This window comes from Pituophis catenifer, unplaced genomic scaffold (assembly GCF_029215685.1).
Source record: "Pituophis catenifer annectens isolate HBS135680 unplaced genomic scaffold, rPitCat1.0.hap2 SCAF_7, whole genome shotgun sequence".
NCBI lineage: Eukaryota > Metazoa > Chordata > Lepidosauria > Squamata > Colubridae > Pituophis > Pituophis catenifer.
Window position 1 is genome coordinate 88,521,875 of NW_027256887.1, and position 20,549 is coordinate 88,542,423.

Sequence of the window (20,549 nt, forward strand, 5' to 3'; positions counted from 1 at the left end):
CATCATTCTGCTAAACAAATAATTTCCTCAACACTGTCAAACTATTTACTAAGTCTGCACTACTATTAATCTCATCGGTCCCACCACCCATCTCCTCCCACTTATGACTGTATGACTAACTTTGTTGCTTGTATCCTGATTGCTTATTTGTACCCTATGACTATCATTAAGTGTTGTACTTTATGATTCTTGACGAAGGTATCTTTTATGTATACTGAGAGCATCTGCACCAAAGACAAATTCTTTGTGTGTCCAATCACACTTGGCCAATAAAAAATCCTATCCTATCCTATATCCTATCCTATATCCTTCTGCTATTGTCCATTTGTCTCCCAGCCCCCCATCCTCTCTCAGGGGAGGGGGCCCGGGCCCACCATCTGCTGGGGTCTGACCCCCAGACTGGGTGCAGTGTGGGGATTTGTTACAGTACTCTAATTTTTTTTTTTAAAAAAGGCCCCCTTGAGGGCATCAGGACACCCTTGCACAGATGGAGGGAATCACACCAGGCCATGTAATCTACACAAGGGCGTCAGGACACACACAGAGCCACTGCACCCAACACTCACCCAACACACCACAGGGTCTGGGCTAGAGGATCTCACAACGCCCCTTTCTCAAAACAGCTGTTTGTTTACACTACGATGACGGGAACGATCGATCAGACAAAAGTGTGAGTTGTGATTGCAAAACCCCTCGCCCCCACCCACAGCGCAACCCCTCCCCCCTCCCTCCGCGCCGCTGCCACGGCGGCAACTGCGGGGCCGTGGCCGGCGAGCGCCCTTTTATAGTCCGCTGCGGGGAGGGGCGGGACCGTTGGACGTCCGACAGCCAATCGGAAGGGCTTCGCTGACGTCGGCGCTCGCCGGGCAGCCGTCACGTGGTCGCTGGGCGCCGCCGCCGCGCATGCGCGGCTCCTCCCCCTTCTCCTCCGTCGTCTTCTCCCGGCGAGGTTTCGCCGCCGCTTCTCTCCGACGTTGCCGCGGACGGTAAGCGGGACCGGGGTGGGGGGGTGGGGTGGGACGGCTGGATGTGGGGTGGCTTCGGCTTCGTTGAGGCGGGGAGGGGCTCCTCCAAACAGCCCGCTCGCTCCTCCGGCGTTGAGGACTGGGAGGGGGGGGGGACTACACATCCCATGCTCCCCAGCCGCGCCTGGCCGAGGCACATGGGCATTGTAGTCCCCCCATTTTTTCCCCCCTCCCTTCCCCTCCTCTTCCCAGGCCGCTCGGGCAGCGCCTCCCTCGGCCAACTCACCAGCCTGGCCGGGTTCCAGCTGCGAAGGACTCGGGACTCCCGTCCCCATCATCCCCAGCGGGGTAGGGTGGGGCGGGGCGGGAGTCCTCCCCCTGTTTGGGAAGAGCCGCTTGGAAAGGGAGGCACAAGGGTGGGGGACCCAGAAGAGGGAGCCGGTTTGGGGGGGGGGGTCGAGAGGGGGACTCCCCCCCTACCCATTTGGGGGGGGTCTGCGAGGGGGGGGAACTGATCTCCCTTGGCGGGGGTCTCCTTTGGGTCCGCTCAAGGTCGTGGGGGGGTGTCCTGAAGAGAGGGTCACCTTTGGGTGCCCAGTCTAGCAGCTGGAGGGGTCACATCTGGGGGTCTCCTGAGGGGGAAGGGGGCATGGCAGGAAGGGAGAGGAGAGGGGGGGGTCCCAGGAAGCCTGCTGACCCCTGAATCCCAGGACAGCCTTAATTAACCCTGTTTGGGGGGGGAGGGGGCTCGAAGTCGAGGGTCCCGGACAGCCTCTTGCATCCTCTGCAGCTGTGAGCAGCAAAGATCTGATGTTGTCCCCTTTGGGGGGGGGGGGTCTACCTTTGCCCCAGGAGGAGGTTGGACCATTTTGGGGGTGGGGGTTACCCTGATCTCTTCTCAGAGGAGGGCCATGCATGGATTCCCTCCCCCCTCCCCTCCCCATGGTCAGCCAGAAGCAGCTTTGCCCCCCTTGTTCTGGGTGCAGAGCTTGTATTTTACACATATGTCTTTGTGTAGGTCAGGGGGGGGGTCCCCCAAAATTGGCCACTTTAAGGCTTGTGGACTTCAACTCCCAGAATTCCCCAGCAAGCCATGTTGGCTTGATTGTCCCTGCGGTCATCCAGGACTGGCTTGTGTCCAGTTGTTCTGGGCGAAGAGCTTCTATTAACGGCTGTGTGTTGGTGTAGGTCAGAGGTCTCAAAAATTGACAACTTTAAGGCTTCTGGACTTCAATTCCCAGAATTCCCCAGCAAGCCATGTTGGCTTGATTGTCCCTGCGGTCAGCCAGGACTGGCTTGTGTCCAGTGGTTCTGGGCGAAGAGCTTCTGTTCGACAGCTGTGTGTTGGTGTAGGTCAGGGGGTCTCCAAACTTGGCCATTTTAAGGCTTGTGGACTTCAACTCCCAGAATTCCCTAGCTGGCTGAGGGGATTCTGGGAGTTGAAGTCCAGAAGCTTTAAAATGGCCAAGTTTGGAGATCCTTGTGTAAATCATTGAGGTCTAGGCTCACCAGGTAGGGGCCTTTCCCTAGCTGGACTCACCGGGTTCCACCTTCCCAGCCTGGTTAGTAGAGTCTCACCACGAAAAAGAAACCAAAGTGGTTATTATATACAGGTAGTCCTCGACGTATGACCAGAATGGTCACACAGCTGCTAAGTGAGCTTTGCAAGATTTTACAAACTTTCTCGCCGCAGCTGTTAAGTGAATCACTGCAGCTGTTCAGTTAGCAACATGGTTATTAAGTGAATCCGGCTTCCCCCTTGATTTTGCTTGACCGCAGGACACTGCGAACCGTCATAAATATGAGTCAGTTGCCAAGCGTCTGAATTTTAATTGTGTGACCGTCGGCTGCTGCAACGGTCGTTAAGTGTGAGAAACGCTCATCGATCACTTTTTTTTCCAATGCCACGCAAACAGTCACTAAACGAGGACTACCTGTATATTTGGGCATACGGACTGAATTTTCAGCTCTTCCCCGACTGTCGTCCTTTGCCACCTCTTGAGGAAGTAAAGATTAATTCCTTATCTTGTCCGTTCCCAGTTTGTGTCTCTTGTTAATGAATGAACAAAACTTGATTGCCGGGTCCATGGAACGAATGCCAGGTTTAATGGTGGCTTAGTTCCGGGGAATTGTCAGCCAGTGACTGGGTGCCAGTAACCATAATAAAAATCCAATTGTGTTTAAATCACCAGTGTGGAAACTTTGCTGAGTTGATCACACTTTTAGGAGCAAGAATGCTGCGTTCTGTTGGTTATATTTTTAATATTTATTTATTTATTTATTAGTTCGATTTATATGCCGCCCTTCTCCGGAGACTCAGGGCGGCTTACAATACATTAAGCAATATTATTTATGTGTTTGTTTATTTTTATTCTATTCTTTTATTTTATTTTGTTTTGTTTTATTTTATTATTTTATATTTTTATATTTTATTTTTTTATATTTTATATTTTTTTAATATTTTATATTATTTTTTAAATTTATTTGTTTTTCATGACTTTGGTGGTGGTTTTTGCATTTTTAATTTCGGCACTGGCCCAAGTTGTCGTACGTAGTGAGATGGGTGTTTGTGCAGGTAGTCCTCGACTTACGACAGTCCGTTTAATGACCGTTTGAAGTTTCGACGGCACTGAAAATAGCGACTTACGGCCATTTTCCACGTTGATGACCGTTGTATCATCCACGGGGGTGGGGTGGGGGCGTGTGTCATGTGATTATTATTCAAAGGCAATTATCCAGGCTATCCAGGAGCCTGGATAGCTCACAGACAGAGCAATGTAATTTAACACCAGCTGTCTGCAATTACTGTAAGTTCGAATCTCACCAGGCTCAAGGTTGACTCAGCCTTCCATCCTTTCTAAGGTAGGTAAAATGAGGACCCAGATTGTGGAGGCAATAAGCTGACTTTGTATAAATATACAAAAAAGTATGAAGGCTATTGCTTAACGCATTGTAAGCCACCCTGAGTCTCCAAAGAAGGGCGGCATATAAATCAAATTAAAAAAAACAAAAAAAATTCCTGGCAACTGACTCGTATTTATGACGGTGCAGCATCTCTGGGGTCACGTGATCCCTTTTTGCGACCTTCTGGCAAACAAAGTTAATAGGGAAGCCGGATTCATTTAACAACCATAATTTTACAACCGCAGTGATTCACTTAACAACCGTGGCAAGAAAGGTCGCAAAATGGGACAAAACTCACAGAACAAATATTTTCCCTTAGCAAGCTAAATTCTGGGCTCCGCTGTGGTCCTAAGTCGAGGACTACCTGCGTTAAACCAACTGAGTCCAATATATTGGGTGAAACCAGGACCTTGGCTTTATGACAGGGGTGGGCAGCTGTGGCCCTTTTAGGTTGGCTGTCTCAGGAATTCTGGGAGTTGAAGTCCACAGGTTGTAAAAGGGCCACAGCTGCCCACCCCTGCTGTAGGATCATATCAACCCCTTCTGGAACCCGGGTGCTGTTCCAGGGACGAGCTACATCGATGGTGCAACTGAATTTGTGATCCCAAAAATAGCACAACGTGGAAGGATGACAATCCATGGTCCTCCTCGTTTCGGAAAGATTTGTGACGTTTGCCGTCACAATTTGGAATTTATGGGCATCAAAATGTCAATTCCTCCCCCCCCCAGGTTCTTTTGGCTGTGTGTGTGTGTGTGTGTGTGTGTGTGTGTGTGTCCTGAAAAGGTGATGGAAATATAAGTTGGCTTCTGTGCAAAGAGATCCATGGAGAAATCTGAAAAGGATCAGAGAGAGGTTATAAATAGATCACTAGGCTGGGAATGCAAGCAGCGTGGTCAGGAATGGGGGAAATGCATCTAAGCTCTTGGATAATACAGGCAGTCCTCTACTTACAACAGTTCACTTAGTGACCGGAGTTAGAACACGCTGAAAAAAAGGTGACTTAGGACCGTTTTTCACACTTAACGACCGTTGCAAGCATCCTCACATTTGTGTGATTTACATTCGGATGTTTGACAGCTGTCTCACATTTACGACAGGCGCTGTGTGGGGTATGTTAAGCCAAATTTGCTTAACAACCGTGTTAGCAACCTAACAATGGCAGCGATTCATTTAACAGCTGTGGCAGGAAAGATCACGAGCGGCTGAGGAATTCTGGGAGTTGAAGTCCACGGGTCTTAAAGGGGCCACGTTTGGAGTCCCCCCTCCCCCTTGCCCTAGGAGAAGACCACCTGGACAAGTCCCACTGCTGTCAAAACTCGGAGCTGTTCACGCCCAGGGTTTCCATGAATTAGTTTGACCCTTTTTGGAAGCCCACCAAGCAAGTAGCCAACAACGCAGCTCATGGTAGGGGATCCCATCGTTTGAATGATTTAGGTCTGGGGTGTCCAATCTTAGCTACTTTAAGACCTGTGGACTTCAACTCCCAGAATTCCCCAGCCAGCCTGCTTTAAGATGGGTGGATTCTGGGAGTTGAAGTCTCCATATCTGAAAGGTTGAGAACCAGTGATCAAGAACAGAGATATCTAATCTTGGCCAATTGTGGACTTCAACTCTCAGAATTCCCCAGCCGGCCTGCTTTAAGATGGTGGATTCTGGGAGTTGAAGTCTCCATATCTTAAAGGTTGATGTAGATCAGGAATATCCAACGTTGGCGACTTTAAGACCTGTGGACTTCAACTCCCAGAATTCCCCAGCCAGCCTTGCTGGCTGGGGAATTCTGGGAGTTGAAGTCCACAAGTCTTAAAAGTGGCCCAGGATGGACACTCCAACTTAGATGTTGTCCTGCTTCTTCCAGATTTCAATATCACCAGGTGACCTTCAGTTCTGGTCTCTGGGGAAGGTGGTCACCATCTCCTTGCCCACTTGAGCAACACCATTCGTGGTCCCACGAATCTATAACTCTTCGTTTCCTCTGCTTGAACCCCTCAGGGCCTCAGCCATGGTGTTGGGCGTTCAGCAAGTGGTCGGGTACCTGGCCCTGTGGGCCTTCTGCGCTCAGAGCAAGCCCACGGAGAAGAAGGACCGCGTCCACCACGATGCTCAGCTGAGCGACAAGGTCCACGATGACGGCCAGAACTTTGATTACGACCACGACGCCTTCCTGGGGGTTGATGATGCCAAGACTTTTGACCAGCTGACCCCAGAGGAGAGCAAAGAGAGATTGGGGTAAGATAAGAGAACCTTGAACATGCGCAGAGTTTAAACTGAGTTTAGCCCCGGAATGGCAGCGTCTCGATGTTCCCTTTAGTCTTTAGTTTCCAGAATGACATTCCAGGTGGGTGTTTGGCTCTCATAGAAGGCAGTTTCCTATTAAAAAACCCCAAAAAACTAGGTAGTTCTCGACTTACGACCATTTATTTCGTGACAGAAGATACAACGGCAATGAAAAAAAAGCGACTTATGACCGTTTTTCTCACTTAACGACTGTTGCAGCCTTCACCACAGTCACGTGATCAAAATTCGGACGCTCTGCGTCTCATATTTATGACGGTCGCATAGTCCCAGGGTCGCGTGATCCTCTTTTGCGACCTTGGGACAAGCAAAGGCAGTTGGGAAGCCCGATTCACTTAACAACGGTGTTGCTAACTGAACAACTGCAGGGATTTTTTTTTACCTCACGACTGTGGCGAGCAAGGTCGTAAAATGGAGCAGGATTCCCTTACCAATTGTCTCGCTTCGGAAAAAGAAATGTTGGGCTCCGTTGTGGTCGTAAGCCGAGGACTTTCTTGTCGCCCAGCCCTGAGCAAATTAAGTGCCATTCATGGCTTGTCATGAAGGAGGAGACACAATCCGTTCTCCAAAACTTTGATTCTTTCCAGCTCATTTATTTTCCTTGCTGTTTTTTTTAAGCCTGGATTCTTAATTCTGCCTCTTGTTTTCTCAAAGGGAGAAATTAAATTTCCTGAATTAAACTGGTTTTTCCCTCCAGTGAATATGCATAGCCTGGATCTCAGTTTCTTGGAAACCTGGACAGCTCATTTGTTAGTTTGCTGACTCACACGTAAACTAGTGTAGAGAAAAGAAGGACCAGGGGAGACATGATAGCAGTCTTCCAATATCTCAGGGGCTGCCCCAAAGAAGAGGGAGTCAAGCTATTCTCCAAAGCCCCTGAAGGCAGGAGAAGAAGCAACGCAAACGAATCAAGGAGAGAAGCAACTTGGAATTAAGGAGAAACTTCCTAACAATGAGAACAATTAACCAATGGAACAGCTTGCCACCAGAAATTATATAGGCTTCATCACTGGAGGTTTTTAAAAAGAGACTGAATAGCCACTTCTCTGAAATGGTAAGGGTGTCCTGTTTGAGCAGGAGGCTGGACTAAAAGGCCTCCAAGGTCCCTCCCAGCTCTATTCTGATTGATATAGTAGTAGTAGTAGTAGTAGTAGTAGTAAGTAGTAATAATAATAATAATAATAATAATAATAATAATAATAATAATAACCAATGATTAAGGAAGTAAATAAAGGAGGCCTTTTAAAGACAACTAAAACAAAAGCAGAATATAAGAAAGAAGTAATTGAGCAGCGAGCTGAAAATTGGAAAAGCAAAGCTCTGCATGGCCAATACTTGAAAAGTATTGAAGGCAAAGCTGACCAGAAACTAACTTGGAACTGGTTAAGATCAGGAGTACTGAAAAAAGAAACTGAAAGCTTTATTTTGGCAGCTCAAGGACAAGCCCTAGCCACAAACTGCATGAAGACAAAGATTCAACATGTTACCACTAACAGCAAATGCCGCCTCTGCAATGAGAAAGGTGAGACAGTCGGCCACCTGATCAGTGGGTGCAGCAAAATTTCACAAACCGACTACCTACAACGCCATGACCGCGTTGCCAAGAAATTGTGCCAGAAGTTTGGATTTGAGTACAGCAAAAACCACTGGGAACATCAGGTTGAGAAAGTTTTAGAGAATGAGAAACTCAAGATCTTGTGGGACTTTAGGATTCAGACTGACAGGCACTTGGTCCACAACACACCTGACATAACAATAGTTGAAAAGAAAAAAGTATGGTTCATTGACATTGCAATACCTGGTGATGCACGAATTGAAGATAAGCAGCAAGAAAAAATCACGAAGTACCGGGACTTGCAAATTGAAGTTGAGCGACTGTGGAAAAAGAAATCGTGTGTTGTCCCGATTGTAATTGGAGCCCTCGGAGCAATACCCAAAGGGCTACCCCGCTATTTAGAAATCCTAAATTTGCCGGACTTGAACATTTTGACTCTACAAAAAACCACCTTACTCGGAACAGCTTACATCCTCCGACGATACCTTAACAGTTCCTAGGTCCTTGGTTAGGACTTCAGCTGCTGAGCTATTAACCAGCCTCAAAGGCTGTGAATCTCACTAAAGATTAACCAATTAATAATAATAATAATAATAATAATAATAATAATAATAATAATAATAATAATAAGCCAGCTGAGAGCAAGAGGCAGGTGCTTTCTTCATCTTGATCTGAGCACACTTAAGGAGGGGCTTGGTATGCACTCTGGGGAGATAACCAGTATATTAATTAATGTCCATTAAACACAATGTGGACAGTCTCTTTGGATTTATTGCATCAGCTCCTGAGAGGCCCAGAACAGAGCAAGGAGTTGGCTAAGGCTCTCTCCCTCCCCCCCCCTTCTCTCTGCCCAAGTGTCAAATCACAGGAGTGACATCTGTGGTTATATTTGGCTCTGAACGCCCGATGCTTCTGCTGTTCCAGACTTTCGGAGTGGGGGTGGGGTGGAGAGAGAGAATCATGGGCTTTGGAGTCTGCTCTTACCGGCAGCTTTTTTTTCAAATTGATCCCCCAGGACATTTGAGAAGGAAATTCTCTGTGGATCGGAGTTCCTAGTTTTGGGTGGAACTACAATTGATGGATTGATAGGTATGTTGAGTGGACAGATAGATTGGTAGAGATGATAGATAGATGAGGAATTCTGGGGGTTGAAGTCCATTCACCTTAAACCAGACTGAGGAATTCTGGGAAATGAAGTCCATTCACCTTAAACCAGACAGGAATTCTGGGAAATGAAGTCCATTCACCTTAAACCAGACTGAGGAATCCTGGGAGTTGAAGTCCATTCACCTTAAACCAGACTGAGGAATTCTGGGAGCTGAAGTCCACTCACCTTAAACCAGACTGAGGAATTCTGGGAGCTGAAGTCCACTCACCTTAAACCAGACTGAGGAATTCTGGGAGCTGAAGTCCACTCACCTTAAACCAGACTGAGGAATTCTGGGAGCTGAAGTCCATTCACCTTAAACCAGACTGAGGAATTCTGGGAATTGAAGTCCACTCACTTTAAACCAGACTGAAGAATCTTGGGAGGTGAATTCCACCTTAAAGCTGTCATTGACATTGCTGGATCATAACAAGCTGGACTTTTTGGGGTCTGGTCTTCTGGTCCCTCGCCCCTTCCCCCCCACCTCCCTCCATCTCTCCCCCTCTCTCTCTCTCTCTCTCTCTCTCTCTCTCTCCCCCCTCCCTCCCCGAGCGCCTGCCTCCTCCTGCTCTTACTTCTTTTTCTGCCTCCCCCCCACAGAAAAATTGTAAGTAAAATAGATGGCGACAAGGATGGGTTTGTAACGGTGGAGGAGCTCAAGGCCTGGATTAAGTTTGCCCAAAAGCGCTGGATTTACGAGGACGTGGAGCGCCAGCAGAAGGGCCACGACCTCAACGGGGACGGTCTGATTTCGTGGGAGGAGTATAAGAACGCCACCTACGGCTACGTCTTAGGTAGGTCGGGCCCTGTAACCCCCCAGCCCACTCCCCAAGGCTCAACCTTGCCCCCCCCTCCCCCATTTTGTCTTGTAGCGCGATTGTGAGCAAAATAGACACGGATAAGGATGGGTTTGTGACGGAGGGGGAGCTGAAGGACTGGATTAAGAAGGCGCAGAAGAAGTACGTCTCTGAGAACGTAGCGCGCCAGTGGCAGGAGTATGACTTGAATCAAGATGGCTTCATCTCCTGGGAGGAGTACAGGAATGTCACCTATGGCACTTACCTGGGTAAGGGGCAAGGGGGGCACAGCCTTGCTGGAAAGTATCAGTTGAGCCGAAGGGGAAAGGGGGGCCCTGGGGTTTGAAACGAGGCTGGATGGTCACCTCTCGGGGTGGGGTGGGGCGAATGGGGTGGTGAAGCTGCAGGGGTCAGGCTGGATGAACCCTTAGGGCCCCTTAGGACCAAGGGAAGGTCATGCTTGGCCCGTCCTAGGCTCCCCACGCTTTCCTGTTCTGCCTTTTCAAGTCAAACGCAGAACACCGGGAGTCAAACTTGAGGCCAGTTAGATTGCCTCTCAGGGGATAGCAAGGGGGCTGGACTGGATGACCTCTTGAGGACCCCTTCCCAGCTCTAGGATCCTGCAAAGGGCTGAAGGAAGGGCCACGCTGGGCCTATCCCACATTTTCCTGCTCTCCCTTTTCCAAGTCAAAGGCAGAACCGAGGCTGGTTAGATCGACCTCTCGGGGGATGGGATGGTGAGAGCCTGAAGGGGGCTGGATTGGATGACCTCTTAGGGACCCTTCCCAGCTTTAGGACTATACAAAGGGCTGAGGGAGAGTCCCGATGGACCCACTTCCTGCTCCCCCTTTAAATTCGAACGCAGAACACCAGAAATCAAGCCGAGACTGGGCAGTCACCTTTCAGGGTGATGAAGCTTTCAGGCATGGCTGGCCAGGGAACTCTGGGAGTTGAAGTCCACAGGCTTACAGTTAATTAGCATGCGGGCCCGGGAATTCTGGGAGTTGAAGTCCACCTATCTTCAAACATGGCTTGCCAGGGAATTCTGGGAGTTGAAGTCCACAGACTTTAAAAGTCCATTAGCATGTTATCCAGGGCATTCTGGGAGTTGAAGTGCACGCATGTTCAAGCATGGCTTGCCAGGGCATTCTGGGAGTTGAAGTCCACAGGCTTTAAAAGTCCATTAGCATGTTATCCAGGGCATTCTGGGAGTTGAAGTCCACCTGTCTTCAAATGGCAGAAGTTTGAAAATGCAGCCGTAGGGAGCATTTGTCTCCTTCCGTGCAGCTGCGAGCATCATTTTTAAGGCAAGCCTCTGCTTTCAATTTCATGAAGAGATTCGGGGAGTGGTTGCATTTCAGCCGGTCTCTGCTTGCTTGGCCTTGCCGATCGGCTGCCCTTGAGCCTAGCTGCACACTGTACATTTTATCACCGTGGGCAGATTAAAACCACATTCTTGGCGTGACTTTGGTGAGGTCACATAACCAGGGACGGCAAACAGCATGCACTCCGCAAGAAGCCACCACCCTAAAGCAGATAAACATGGAAAGCAATTTTTCCAGTCTCAAAGGTGCTTTTTCAGGAGGCAACTGGACTCCCTAATTTCTTCATTTGAAGACGTCTCGCTTTTCGTCCAAAAAGCTTCTTCGGCTCTGACAGGATGGTGGGGAATGGAAGGATTGATATTCCTTGCAGACAGCTGGTCGTTTGCATCCTTGTAGAGGGTCCTTGAACCACTTGGAGGTTTATCTTTGTCCTCAGAGGTCACCCGAGTGGTGCAAAGGATTCTCGTAGTCTGCAATTTTTTTTTTTTTTTACCTCTGGAAATCCATTCCGGATCCCACACCATTCAAAGGCTGTTCATCCCAAATTGTATAGCTAAAATTCTGTAGAGATTCTCAGTCCTCCAGGTCACACTTGTCCCATAGCAGGGGTGAAATGTAAGATTTGTTAATACCGGTTCTGTGGGTGTGGCTTGGTGTGGGGGGGTAATGTGACTGGGTGGGCGTGGCCAACTTTAAAAAAAAAAAACTTTTCAAAGCATTTTTTCTAATGCTTTGAAAAGCCTCTCTGACGATCAGGCAACTCAGCTGGGATCGTCAGAGACTTTTCTAAGCAATTTTTTTACCAACTCTTTGGCCAAGAGGTTGCAGAAAAAAATGCTTTGAAAAGCCTCTGACGATCCCAGCTGAGCCGTGCAATCATCAGAGGCTTTTTTTTTTTTACTTTTAAAAGCATTTTTTCGTTGAAAGAGGTTGTAGGAAAAATTCTTTTAAAAGTAAAAAAAAAAAAAAAGCCTCTGATGATTGCATGGCTCAGCTGGGCATGGTGGGGAGGACGCAGGGATTTTTGCTACCGGTTCTCCGAACTACCTGCCGCCATCGCTACCGGATCAGGCGATCCGGTCCGAACCGGGAGCATTTCACCTCTGTCCCAAAGGTGCTTTTTTCAAGAGGCAACTGGACTTTCTGGGTTTTTTTTCTTTGAAAAAAAAGAAAAAAAAGCTTCTCATCCAAGAAGCTTCTTCAGCTCTGGCTGGATGGTGGGGAAAGGAAGGATTTGGGATGAACATCTTTTGAATGGTGTGGGAGTAGGAATGGATTTCCAGAGGGGGGGGCGGGGAAATTGCAGACTTACAAGAACCATTTGCATCACTCCGGTGACCCTGAGGACACAGATAAAACCTCCCAAGTGGCCTCAACGACCCTCTAAAAGGATGCAAATGACCAAATGCTGTTTGCAAGGAATATCAATCCTTCCGTTCCCCACCATCCAGTCAGAGCTGAAGAAGCTTGTTAAGGAATTCGCAGAGTAACTCTTGAGTAGCAAGGGTTTGTACATGAAAGCGATTGAGAGTAGTTACGAATAAACACAGCCAACACACAGATACACTGAGTTGTGTTTACTTTCAGGAAATAGTAAGGCACAGTCCAATAAACAGTCCAGGTCATACACATATAAAGCAGGAGATAGCCAAAACGACAGTCCAGGGATAAATCCAATAACAAAGTCTTCTTACCAGTCGTCGCAGTCATTCACAATAAACAGTTCTTCTGGATTTGCATGCAGAGCTATCAGAGAGCAAGAACATCAATGAGAACAAACCATGTTTCTAGCTGCCTCTTAAGGAGATTGGCTACAGAGCTAACCAATCAGGACACAGGATGATGCAATACAGCAGTCTTAAAGCTATATTGAGGGTTTATATATTGCCAGCCCAACAAGTCAGGTAATAATCATTTCCTAACAAAGCTTCCCAGAAAGTCCTGTTGCCTCCTGAAAAAGCACCTTTAGGACCACCAAGGCCTGGATGGCTGAGAATCTCTACAGACATTTTTTTTTTCCAGATAAACCCCAAACCTTTGAAAATTGACCCTGGTTCCCCGGTTCCTAGAACGTTGAAGCTGGCAAAGCAGTCCCTCCGTTCACGCGGCCGTACGGGTAGTCCTCGACTTAACGACGTCCTCGCCGTCGTTAAGTTGAGGACTGCCTGAACGTCGGGCTAGGGCTCGACGTGGGACGTGCCAACTTTTGAGCCCCTCTCTATGGTCGAGCGGCGGTGTGTTAAGTCGCCCTTCAGTAACCGAATCCCACCTCTGCCGTTTTAGACGATCCGGACCCCGATGACGGCTTCAATTACAAGCAGATGATGGTGAGGGATGAACGGCGCTTCAAAATGGCCGACCAGGACGGAGACCTGGTGGCAACCAAGGAGGAATTCACCGCTTTCTTGCACCCCGAAGAATATGACTACATGAAGGACATCGTCGTGCAGGTTGGTGGGCTGATCTCGTGACGCTTTAGAGCAGAGGTCTTCAAACTTGGCCGCTTTAAGACTTGTGGACTTCAACTCCCAGAATTCTCCAGCCAGCTGTGCTGGCTGGAGAATTCTGGGAGTTGAAGTCCACAAGTCTTAAAGCGGCCAAGTTTGAAGACCTCTGCTTTAGAGGCAGTCCTTGTCTTACGACCCCAATGGAGCCCCACATTTCTCGTCCGCTGAGCGAGAAATATGCTCAAAAGAGTTTTGCCCTGTTTTACGACTGTGGTTTAAGTGAACCACTGCAGTTGTCGAGCGAATCCGGTCCCCCCCCCACACTCTTCCCCTTGACTTTGCTCATCAGATGGTCACAAAAAGAGATACTGCGGCCATAATAATAATAATTAATAATAATTAATAATAATTTTATTTCTATACCGCCCTTCTCCCGAAGGACTCATAAATACGAGTCATCCAAGCATCCAAATTTTGCCGAGCGTCCAAATTTTGATCGCGGGGATGCTGCAATGGTCGTTAAGTGTGAAAAATGGTCATAAGTTCCTTTTTTTTTTTCCCCAGTGCCGTTCTAACTTTGAGCGGTCACTAAACGGGCTGTTGTAAGTCAAGGACTGTATTTATCATTTGGTTTTGATTTATTGCACTTCCTGATGTTTCTGTGCTGCCCAGTTCTGGAGGCAATTTGCTCCTAGTGTCCAAATGCGGCTCATAAAATCATCAACAGGGAATATTAAAAAGGCTAAACGTTAGGAGATAAAATGATACAGATGATACGGCGGGTGAGTCTTTATCTCTACAGGAGTGGCCAAAATTGTGTAAACCTTTTGGGAAAAGTGTATTTTCTAAAACTAGCTAATAACACCACTTTTTTTTAGAGTAGCACCATAAAATTATATTATCAATGGAAAGATAATTTAATCAAGAATGTAATGCAATCACTTTTATGAAGGATTTGCTATTAGAATAGCAGTTACAGTATAAAGAAGAAAAGGGAAACACGTAGAAAAAAATGAGATATACAAAAATTATCTCCATAGAAAAATGATCACCATGTCAGTTAATCCTTAGTTGGGTAACCTTTAGCATGAATTTATGGCCTTACAACATCTTCCCATGGAGTGAACCAAGTCTTTGAGTTCTGCAGCTGTTCTAATGTGAAACCAAGATGGAATGATGGCTTCTATTAACTGTCGCTTCTGACTAAGAAGTTTCTTTAGTCAGCTCCATAGATTTTCCATTGGGTTAAAGTCTGGGCTATTCCTAACCTCTCCCATTCTCTTTTTAATGTAAATTTTAATTTCGTCTTAACCTGGGGTTTTAAATTTGTCTTGGGCTGAATTGATTTAATTCGATTTTACTTCTCTTAAATTTTTGTATTCTATGTGTTTTATCTTGTGCCTGTTCACCGCCTTGAGTCCTTCGGGAGTAGGGCGGTATATAAATCAAATAAAATGAAAAATATTCCCAGGCCATTCCAGCAGTGGAATAGGATTATCTTGGAACTTCAAAAAAAAAAAAGGGTTGTTATTAGCCATCAAACCTCAAAAATACACTTTTCCCAAAAGGTTTCCACAATTTTGGCCACTACTGTAGATTAAAAATTTGCCACGATATAAAAAAAAAAATGTTGAAGACTCTAGAAAGAGGGCAGAAAAGAGCAACCAAGGGGATTAGGGCAGTGGTCCCTAACCTTTGTGGCTTGGTGGTCTGGCTGGGGGGGGGGGAGAGGGGAATGCAACCACTGACACAAGAGAAGCCTTTGGGGTGCTGCTTGCGCGAGTGGAACTGCGCGCACCTACTGGCCTATCACTTGCGCGGCCGGGATCCGAATAGGCCACTGCCTGGTAGTGGGCCCCGGCCCGGTAGGATTGTGGATCCCCTGGATTAGGGGGTTGAGGGCTGAAACATCTGGAGAACAGTTGCAATCTAGTTTAACGAAAAGGACTAAGGGGGGGACCTGATAGCAGCCTTTCCAGTATTTGAGGGGCTGCCCCAAAGACGAGGGGGTCAAAACGATTCTACAAAGCACCAGAAGGCAGGATTGCAGATTAGAGATGGAACAGAATTGGAAGGAACCTTATAGGTCATCTAGTCCAACCCCCTGCCCAAGCAGGAGAGACCCTATACCGGATGGGAATTAATCAAGGAGAGATCCAAGCTAGAACCGAGAAGAAATTTTGGGCCAATCACCAGGTGGTGGTGAGTTCTAGTCCCGCCTTTGGCGTGCCAGCCGGCTGGGTGACTTTGAGCCAGCCAGTCCCTCTCTCTCAGTCCGACCCGCCTCGCAGGGTGGTGGTTGTGGGGAAAATAGGAAGGAGGAGTATTACCGAGAGGTTCGCTGCCTTTAGTTATTGATAAAAATAACAATAAAAGTGGGAAATAAATAATGCTGCCCTTGTTTTTTTTCCCTACAGGAAACCATGGAGGATATTGATAAGAATGGAGACGGCTTCATTAATTTGGAGGAATACATAGGTGAGTCGTGGCCAGATCCTGCCGTGGTCCCCAGTTGTTAAACCCCAGGAAGACTCGGGCCGGGGGTCCCCTCATGAAACATTTGGAAATGTCCTGGGTTGGCACCCAACTGAAGGATAAACGGCTACGGATATAGTCCTCGACTTACGACAGTTCATTTAGTGACCAAAGTTACGACGGCGCTGGGATTTGGGACCTTCCCCCCCACTTAACGACCGTCACAGCATCCTCGTGGTCACGTGATCAAAATTCGGCCGCGTGGCCGCTGACTTAAATTTACGACGGTCATATACGGTTCCCTTCTGCGACCTTCCGACAAGGAGAGTCGACAGGGAAGCCAGCTTCGCTTAACAGCCGTGTTACTCACTTAAGGGCAGCTGCGATTCGCTTAACCGTTGAGGCGAGGCAGGTTGTAAAATGGGAACCTTAGCAATAGCATTTAGGCTTATATACCTCCTTTTTCAGCGCCCTACGAGCGGTTTAAAAAGTGTGTCATTTGCATATCGGCCCCCAACAATTTGAATCCACTAAAACGGCCGTCTCGCTTAGCAACGGGAATACTGGGCTCAAATTTGGCCGTAAGTCGAGGACCACTTGCGCTGTGCAGTTCGGCGCACAGGGCCCGACGGTTAGAATTATGACCCTCCCGGCGTTCCCTCTCCGCAGGTGACATGTACAGCCACGACGGCAACACGGAGGAACCCGAGTGGGTCAAAACGGAACGGGAACAATTCATGGAGTTCCGGGACAAGAACCACGACGGGAAGATGGACAAGGAAGAGACCAAAGACTGGATCCTGCCCTCCGATTACGACCACGCCGAGGCCGAAGCGCGGCACCTGGTTTACGAGTCGGATAAGGACAAGGTGAGAGGGCTTCCTCCTGGGGCAGGGGTCGGCAACCTTAAGCCCTCAAAAGAGCCACCACCTGGGAGTCGGCAACCTAGAAAGTCCCAGTTGCCACGAGAATCTCCATAGACTTTCTTGCAAGACGTTTCATGACCCAGCTAGAGAACGTGATCGGTGCTAGAGGGGGGAATGGGATTTGTGGGGAGGAGAAAGAGGAGGAGAGGAAGGGAAGGGGCAGAGGAGGACTATGGGGTTTTCTTGCAGATGTTTCGTGACCCAAGTAGGTGCTAGAAGGGAGCGGGTTTGTCTAGACGAAGAGGAGGAGGAGAAGGAAAAATGAGGAAGAGAAGGAGAAGGAATGAAGGGGAGGAAAGAAGGAAGGAGAAGAGGAGGAAGAGAAGGTGAAGAGGAAGAGAAGGAGAAGGAATGAAGGGGAGGAAAGAAGGAAGGAGAAGAGGAAGAGAAGGAGAAGGAATGAAGGGGAGGAAATAAGGAAGGAGAAGATGAGGAAGGGGAGGAAAGAAGGAAGGAGAAGAGGAAGAGAAGGAGAAGAGGAGGAAGAGAAGGAGAAGGAATGAAGGGGAGGAAAGAAGGAAGGAGAAGAGGAGGAAGAGAAGGAGAAAGGAATGAATGGGAGGAAATGAGAAGACAAGGAAGAGAAGGAAAAGGAATGAAGGGGAGGAAAGAAGGAAGAAGAGGAAGAGAAGGAGAAGAGGAGGAAGAGAAGGAGAAGGAATGAAGGGGAGGAAAGAAGGAAGAGAAGGAGAAGAGGCCGAAGGAATGAAGGGATGGAAAGGAGAGGGAAGAGTGGAACAAGGAAGCGGAAGGAATGAAGGAGAGGAAGGAAAGAAGAGGGGGGAGAAACAGAAGGAGGAGGACTCCCTGAGCATGGTGCTTTTCTCGCAGACGTTTCATCACCCAGCTACAGAACACTATCAGTGCTAAATGGAGGCAGGGTTTGTAGAGGAGGAGGACTGGTGGGGTCCTGAGTGTTCTCTGAAATTGGTTGCTTTTTCGCAGACGTTTTATGACCCCACTAGGTAACGCCATCAGGTTCTATCCCGGTTCTTTCACCTTTGCCTTTCCTTTCCTTTCCCAGGACGGCAAGCTCACCCGAGAAGAAATTGTGGACAAGTACGACCTGTTTGTGGGCAGCCAGGCCACGGACTTCGGGGAAGCTTTAGTACGGCACGACGAATTCTGAACCACCAGTCTCCTTTTTTTTAAAGGAAGAAGTGTTTTTCGGGGTGGGGCGGGGAGTGTCGTTTTTACCGTTTCAGGATTAACACAAGAAAGGCTCACTATCAAGACTCCGTTTCAGCCGAGAATTTGGGGAGGGGGGGAGGAGAACAGGCCACCCCTCCCCAATTGATCCCATCCTCCTTGCTTCCCCTCCCCTCCCCTCCCTTGACTTCCCTCCCTTCCAAGGTGGGAGGTCGGTATTCTGAGAGATCACGGTTCTGGTTGAAACCCCAAAAGTTTTTCCTTTTTGGTTTTTTTAAATAGATTTGCATGTTCTTTTTATGTCTAACAAGTTCAGTTTTATTTTTGTATTTTTTTTTTTTTGGTTCCCTGTGAAAAGAAGAACGCATTAAGCCAATTGGGGGGGGGGCACAGCCCTGTCCCCCACTTTTTTTTTTTAAAGAGTCAGGTTTTTTTTAAAAAAATCCACAAAGTCAGAAAGCCGGAGAACAAGACACAGCCGAGAGGGGTGAGATCTACACTCAAAGACACCCCCCCACATGTTTTTTCATCTTCCAAGAAGCCGACAAGAGAATTTGGGGAGGGGGGCGGCGTTTAGCTTCTCTGCCTCCGGGCGGGAGGTTCCCCCCTGCCTCAAAGGCTGCAAAAAATCTCGACTTTAAAAATATCTGACGTCTCCTTCGCTTCCGACATCCGAACATCCTCCGGAGTGTTGCCCCCCGTGCCTCAGTTTCCCCAGCATCCTTCAAACGGCATCCTTTGCAAGAGCTGTGCGGTCGGCGATGGTGCGAGCCACGGGTTCAGGATTTCACCTGGGACTCTTTGTTAAATAATATTCAAGCTTTGGTGATCTCTGCTTGGTGTCCGCTCCGGGCTTAAAAAACAGGAGATGTCGAAGAGGCGAGGTTGAATTGGGTCCGTCCCGGGTCGAAGTAGCCAACCGAGCTTCTCCTCCCAGACCGTCATGTGTTAATGTAGAGTAGGGGGCAAACCCTCAGTTGGGTCTTTAGAAGGAGAAAAGGGGGGGGGGGCGACGGGCAGCTTTAAGGGCGACGGGATATTCTGCATTTTTGAAGTGCCTTTTTCGTTAAAAAGCAGTTGGCCCAAGGAAACGGGTTTGGGAATCCAGGCCCAAACCTACTCCTAAAACAAATGCAGAAATTTAACACACCTCTCTTCCTTCTGTGTTTTCTGCCAGCCACGTGGCCCACGGGGAAGGGGTGGGCGAATACAAAGAGACCCCCCCCATCAGACCCCTAATCTGTCCAGGTAAATCCTTCCCCTCGCCGGAGAAGTCAAATCTGGCCCTCTCTCCTGTGCTTTTGATTTTTGGAAACGACCCCATCTCATTTCCCCACCCCGATATTTGCCAAAAGAAATAAATTATCTTGACGTTACGGCCACCTTTCCTTAAACTCCCCCCCCACTTCCCCCAAAATTGGGGGCAGATTTGTCGAGATTGCCGCTTCACAAGTCGCGTGGATTTGCGGGGGGTTCGTTTCGGCTGGGTGCTGCGCTGAATTCAAAATCCGTTCCTTTCCCGAACGGCCAGCTCCTCCTGAGCCTTTTGCAAATGAAAGAATGCTATTTTTTTTTTCTCCCCGCCCTGCAAAATTCGAGGGTGAACATTTTGCCAGGTGCACAAGCAAACTTTGCTTTCCTACCTGGCTTCCTAACACTAATTGTGAATTTCTTAGCAAGGTTTTCCTGAGTGTGGGAGCACACCCCGATAGCCAAAAGTAGAAACTTGAAACAGTATTATTTCCGTGGTCATTTTTAATCCCTTTAGTGCAGTTCCAAGGTTGAGAAACACTGCCTTAGTGCAATGAGAAGGAAGAGATTCGTTTTGATAACACTAAAAGGCCAGCCACGGATTTGCCACTAGAGCGTGGCACTCGGCTAGCAACCCACCAGCACGCGGCATCGTCTCGGATGGCCGTTGGCTGCCACTTTTTCAGGGAAGCAGCTGAGAGGCTGAAGCAGAGCAGGAAATCAGGTGAAACAGTATCCCTGCCAGGTGTTTCTCTACCTGGAAGGTGCCCCTTGATAGAGATCCTGGCTTCTCGTGGTTGTTTTATTTTTGCAATCGTGGCTCAGAGCGCCTGATGAAACTCGGTTTAGCAAATTTGCATGGCTTGTGAAAAGGGCCTGTTACTACTCCAGAGGGGGTTAAGCTCAGCTTTGAAAAATGACGCACCCCCCCCCCCATTCTGGGTTTCAGTGCCGGTGGTGAAAGGAAGGAAGGAAAAGAGAAGGAAAGAGAAAGAGAAAAGACTTCCCTCTCTCTCCATCCCAATTCTTCATCGCCAATCTTTGAGAAGGCTTTTCTTATACAGCATCCGTGGAGTTTTATATAATGTACAACACACAAATGGTGTCTTAATAAAACTGTTTACATCCTCCTTGTTGCGTTGTGTGGTTTGCTGCTCAGGTGTGTGCGAGCTGGATATCTGGGCAGCTGATTCGTGGGTGGACAGAAAGGATCCATCCTGTTCAGCTCCAGTTTTATTTCCACGGGGGGGGGGGGGGGGGGGTCAGTTAGGTACTTGTTGGCAGGAGAGAAAGGGAAAATCTCGCCCACCCGCGG

The 20,549-nt window shown here is 48.3% G+C and overlaps 1 protein-coding gene across 2 annotated transcripts; it reads left to right on the forward strand.

Annotated features, from left to right (window-relative positions):
* Positions 1 to 903: 903 nt before the first annotated feature.
* CALU (calumenin) lies at positions 904 to 20,358 on the forward strand. 2 transcript variants are annotated; one of them, XM_070947834.1, is made up of 7 exons: positions 904 to 986; positions 5,860 to 6,096; positions 9,737 to 9,930; positions 13,270 to 13,436; positions 15,851 to 15,911; positions 16,578 to 16,777; positions 17,859 to 20,358. In XM_070947834.1, the coding sequence occupies exons 1-7, from the start codon at positions 904 to 906 to the stop codon at positions 17,961 to 17,963; spliced, it is 1,047 nt and encodes a 348-aa protein (XP_070803935.1). In that variant the 3' UTR covers positions 17,964 to 20,358. The 2 variants fall into 2 exon arrangements, with proteins under 2 accessions (XP_070803935.1, XP_070803936.1); XM_070947835.1 differs by lacking the exon at positions 9,737 to 9,930 and adding an exon at positions 9,465 to 9,658 and having other exon boundaries at positions 920 to 986.
* The last annotated feature ends 191 nt before the right edge of the window (positions 20,359 to 20,549 follow it).

Excerpts from the sequence above, each read along its gene's own strand:
- CALU (XM_070947834.1), top strand. The coding sequence starts at position 904 with ATGCGCGGCTCCTCCCCCTTCTCCTCCGTCGTCTTCTCCCGGCGAGGT. Across the intron at positions 15,912-16,577 it reads TAATTTGGAGGAATACATAG|GTGACATGTACAGCCACGAC; the intron begins GTGAGTCGTGGC and ends CCCTCTCCGCAG. Across the intron at positions 16,778-17,858 it reads ACGAGTCGGATAAGGACAAG|GACGGCAAGCTCACCCGAGA; the intron begins GTGAGAGGGCTT and ends TTCCTTTCCCAG.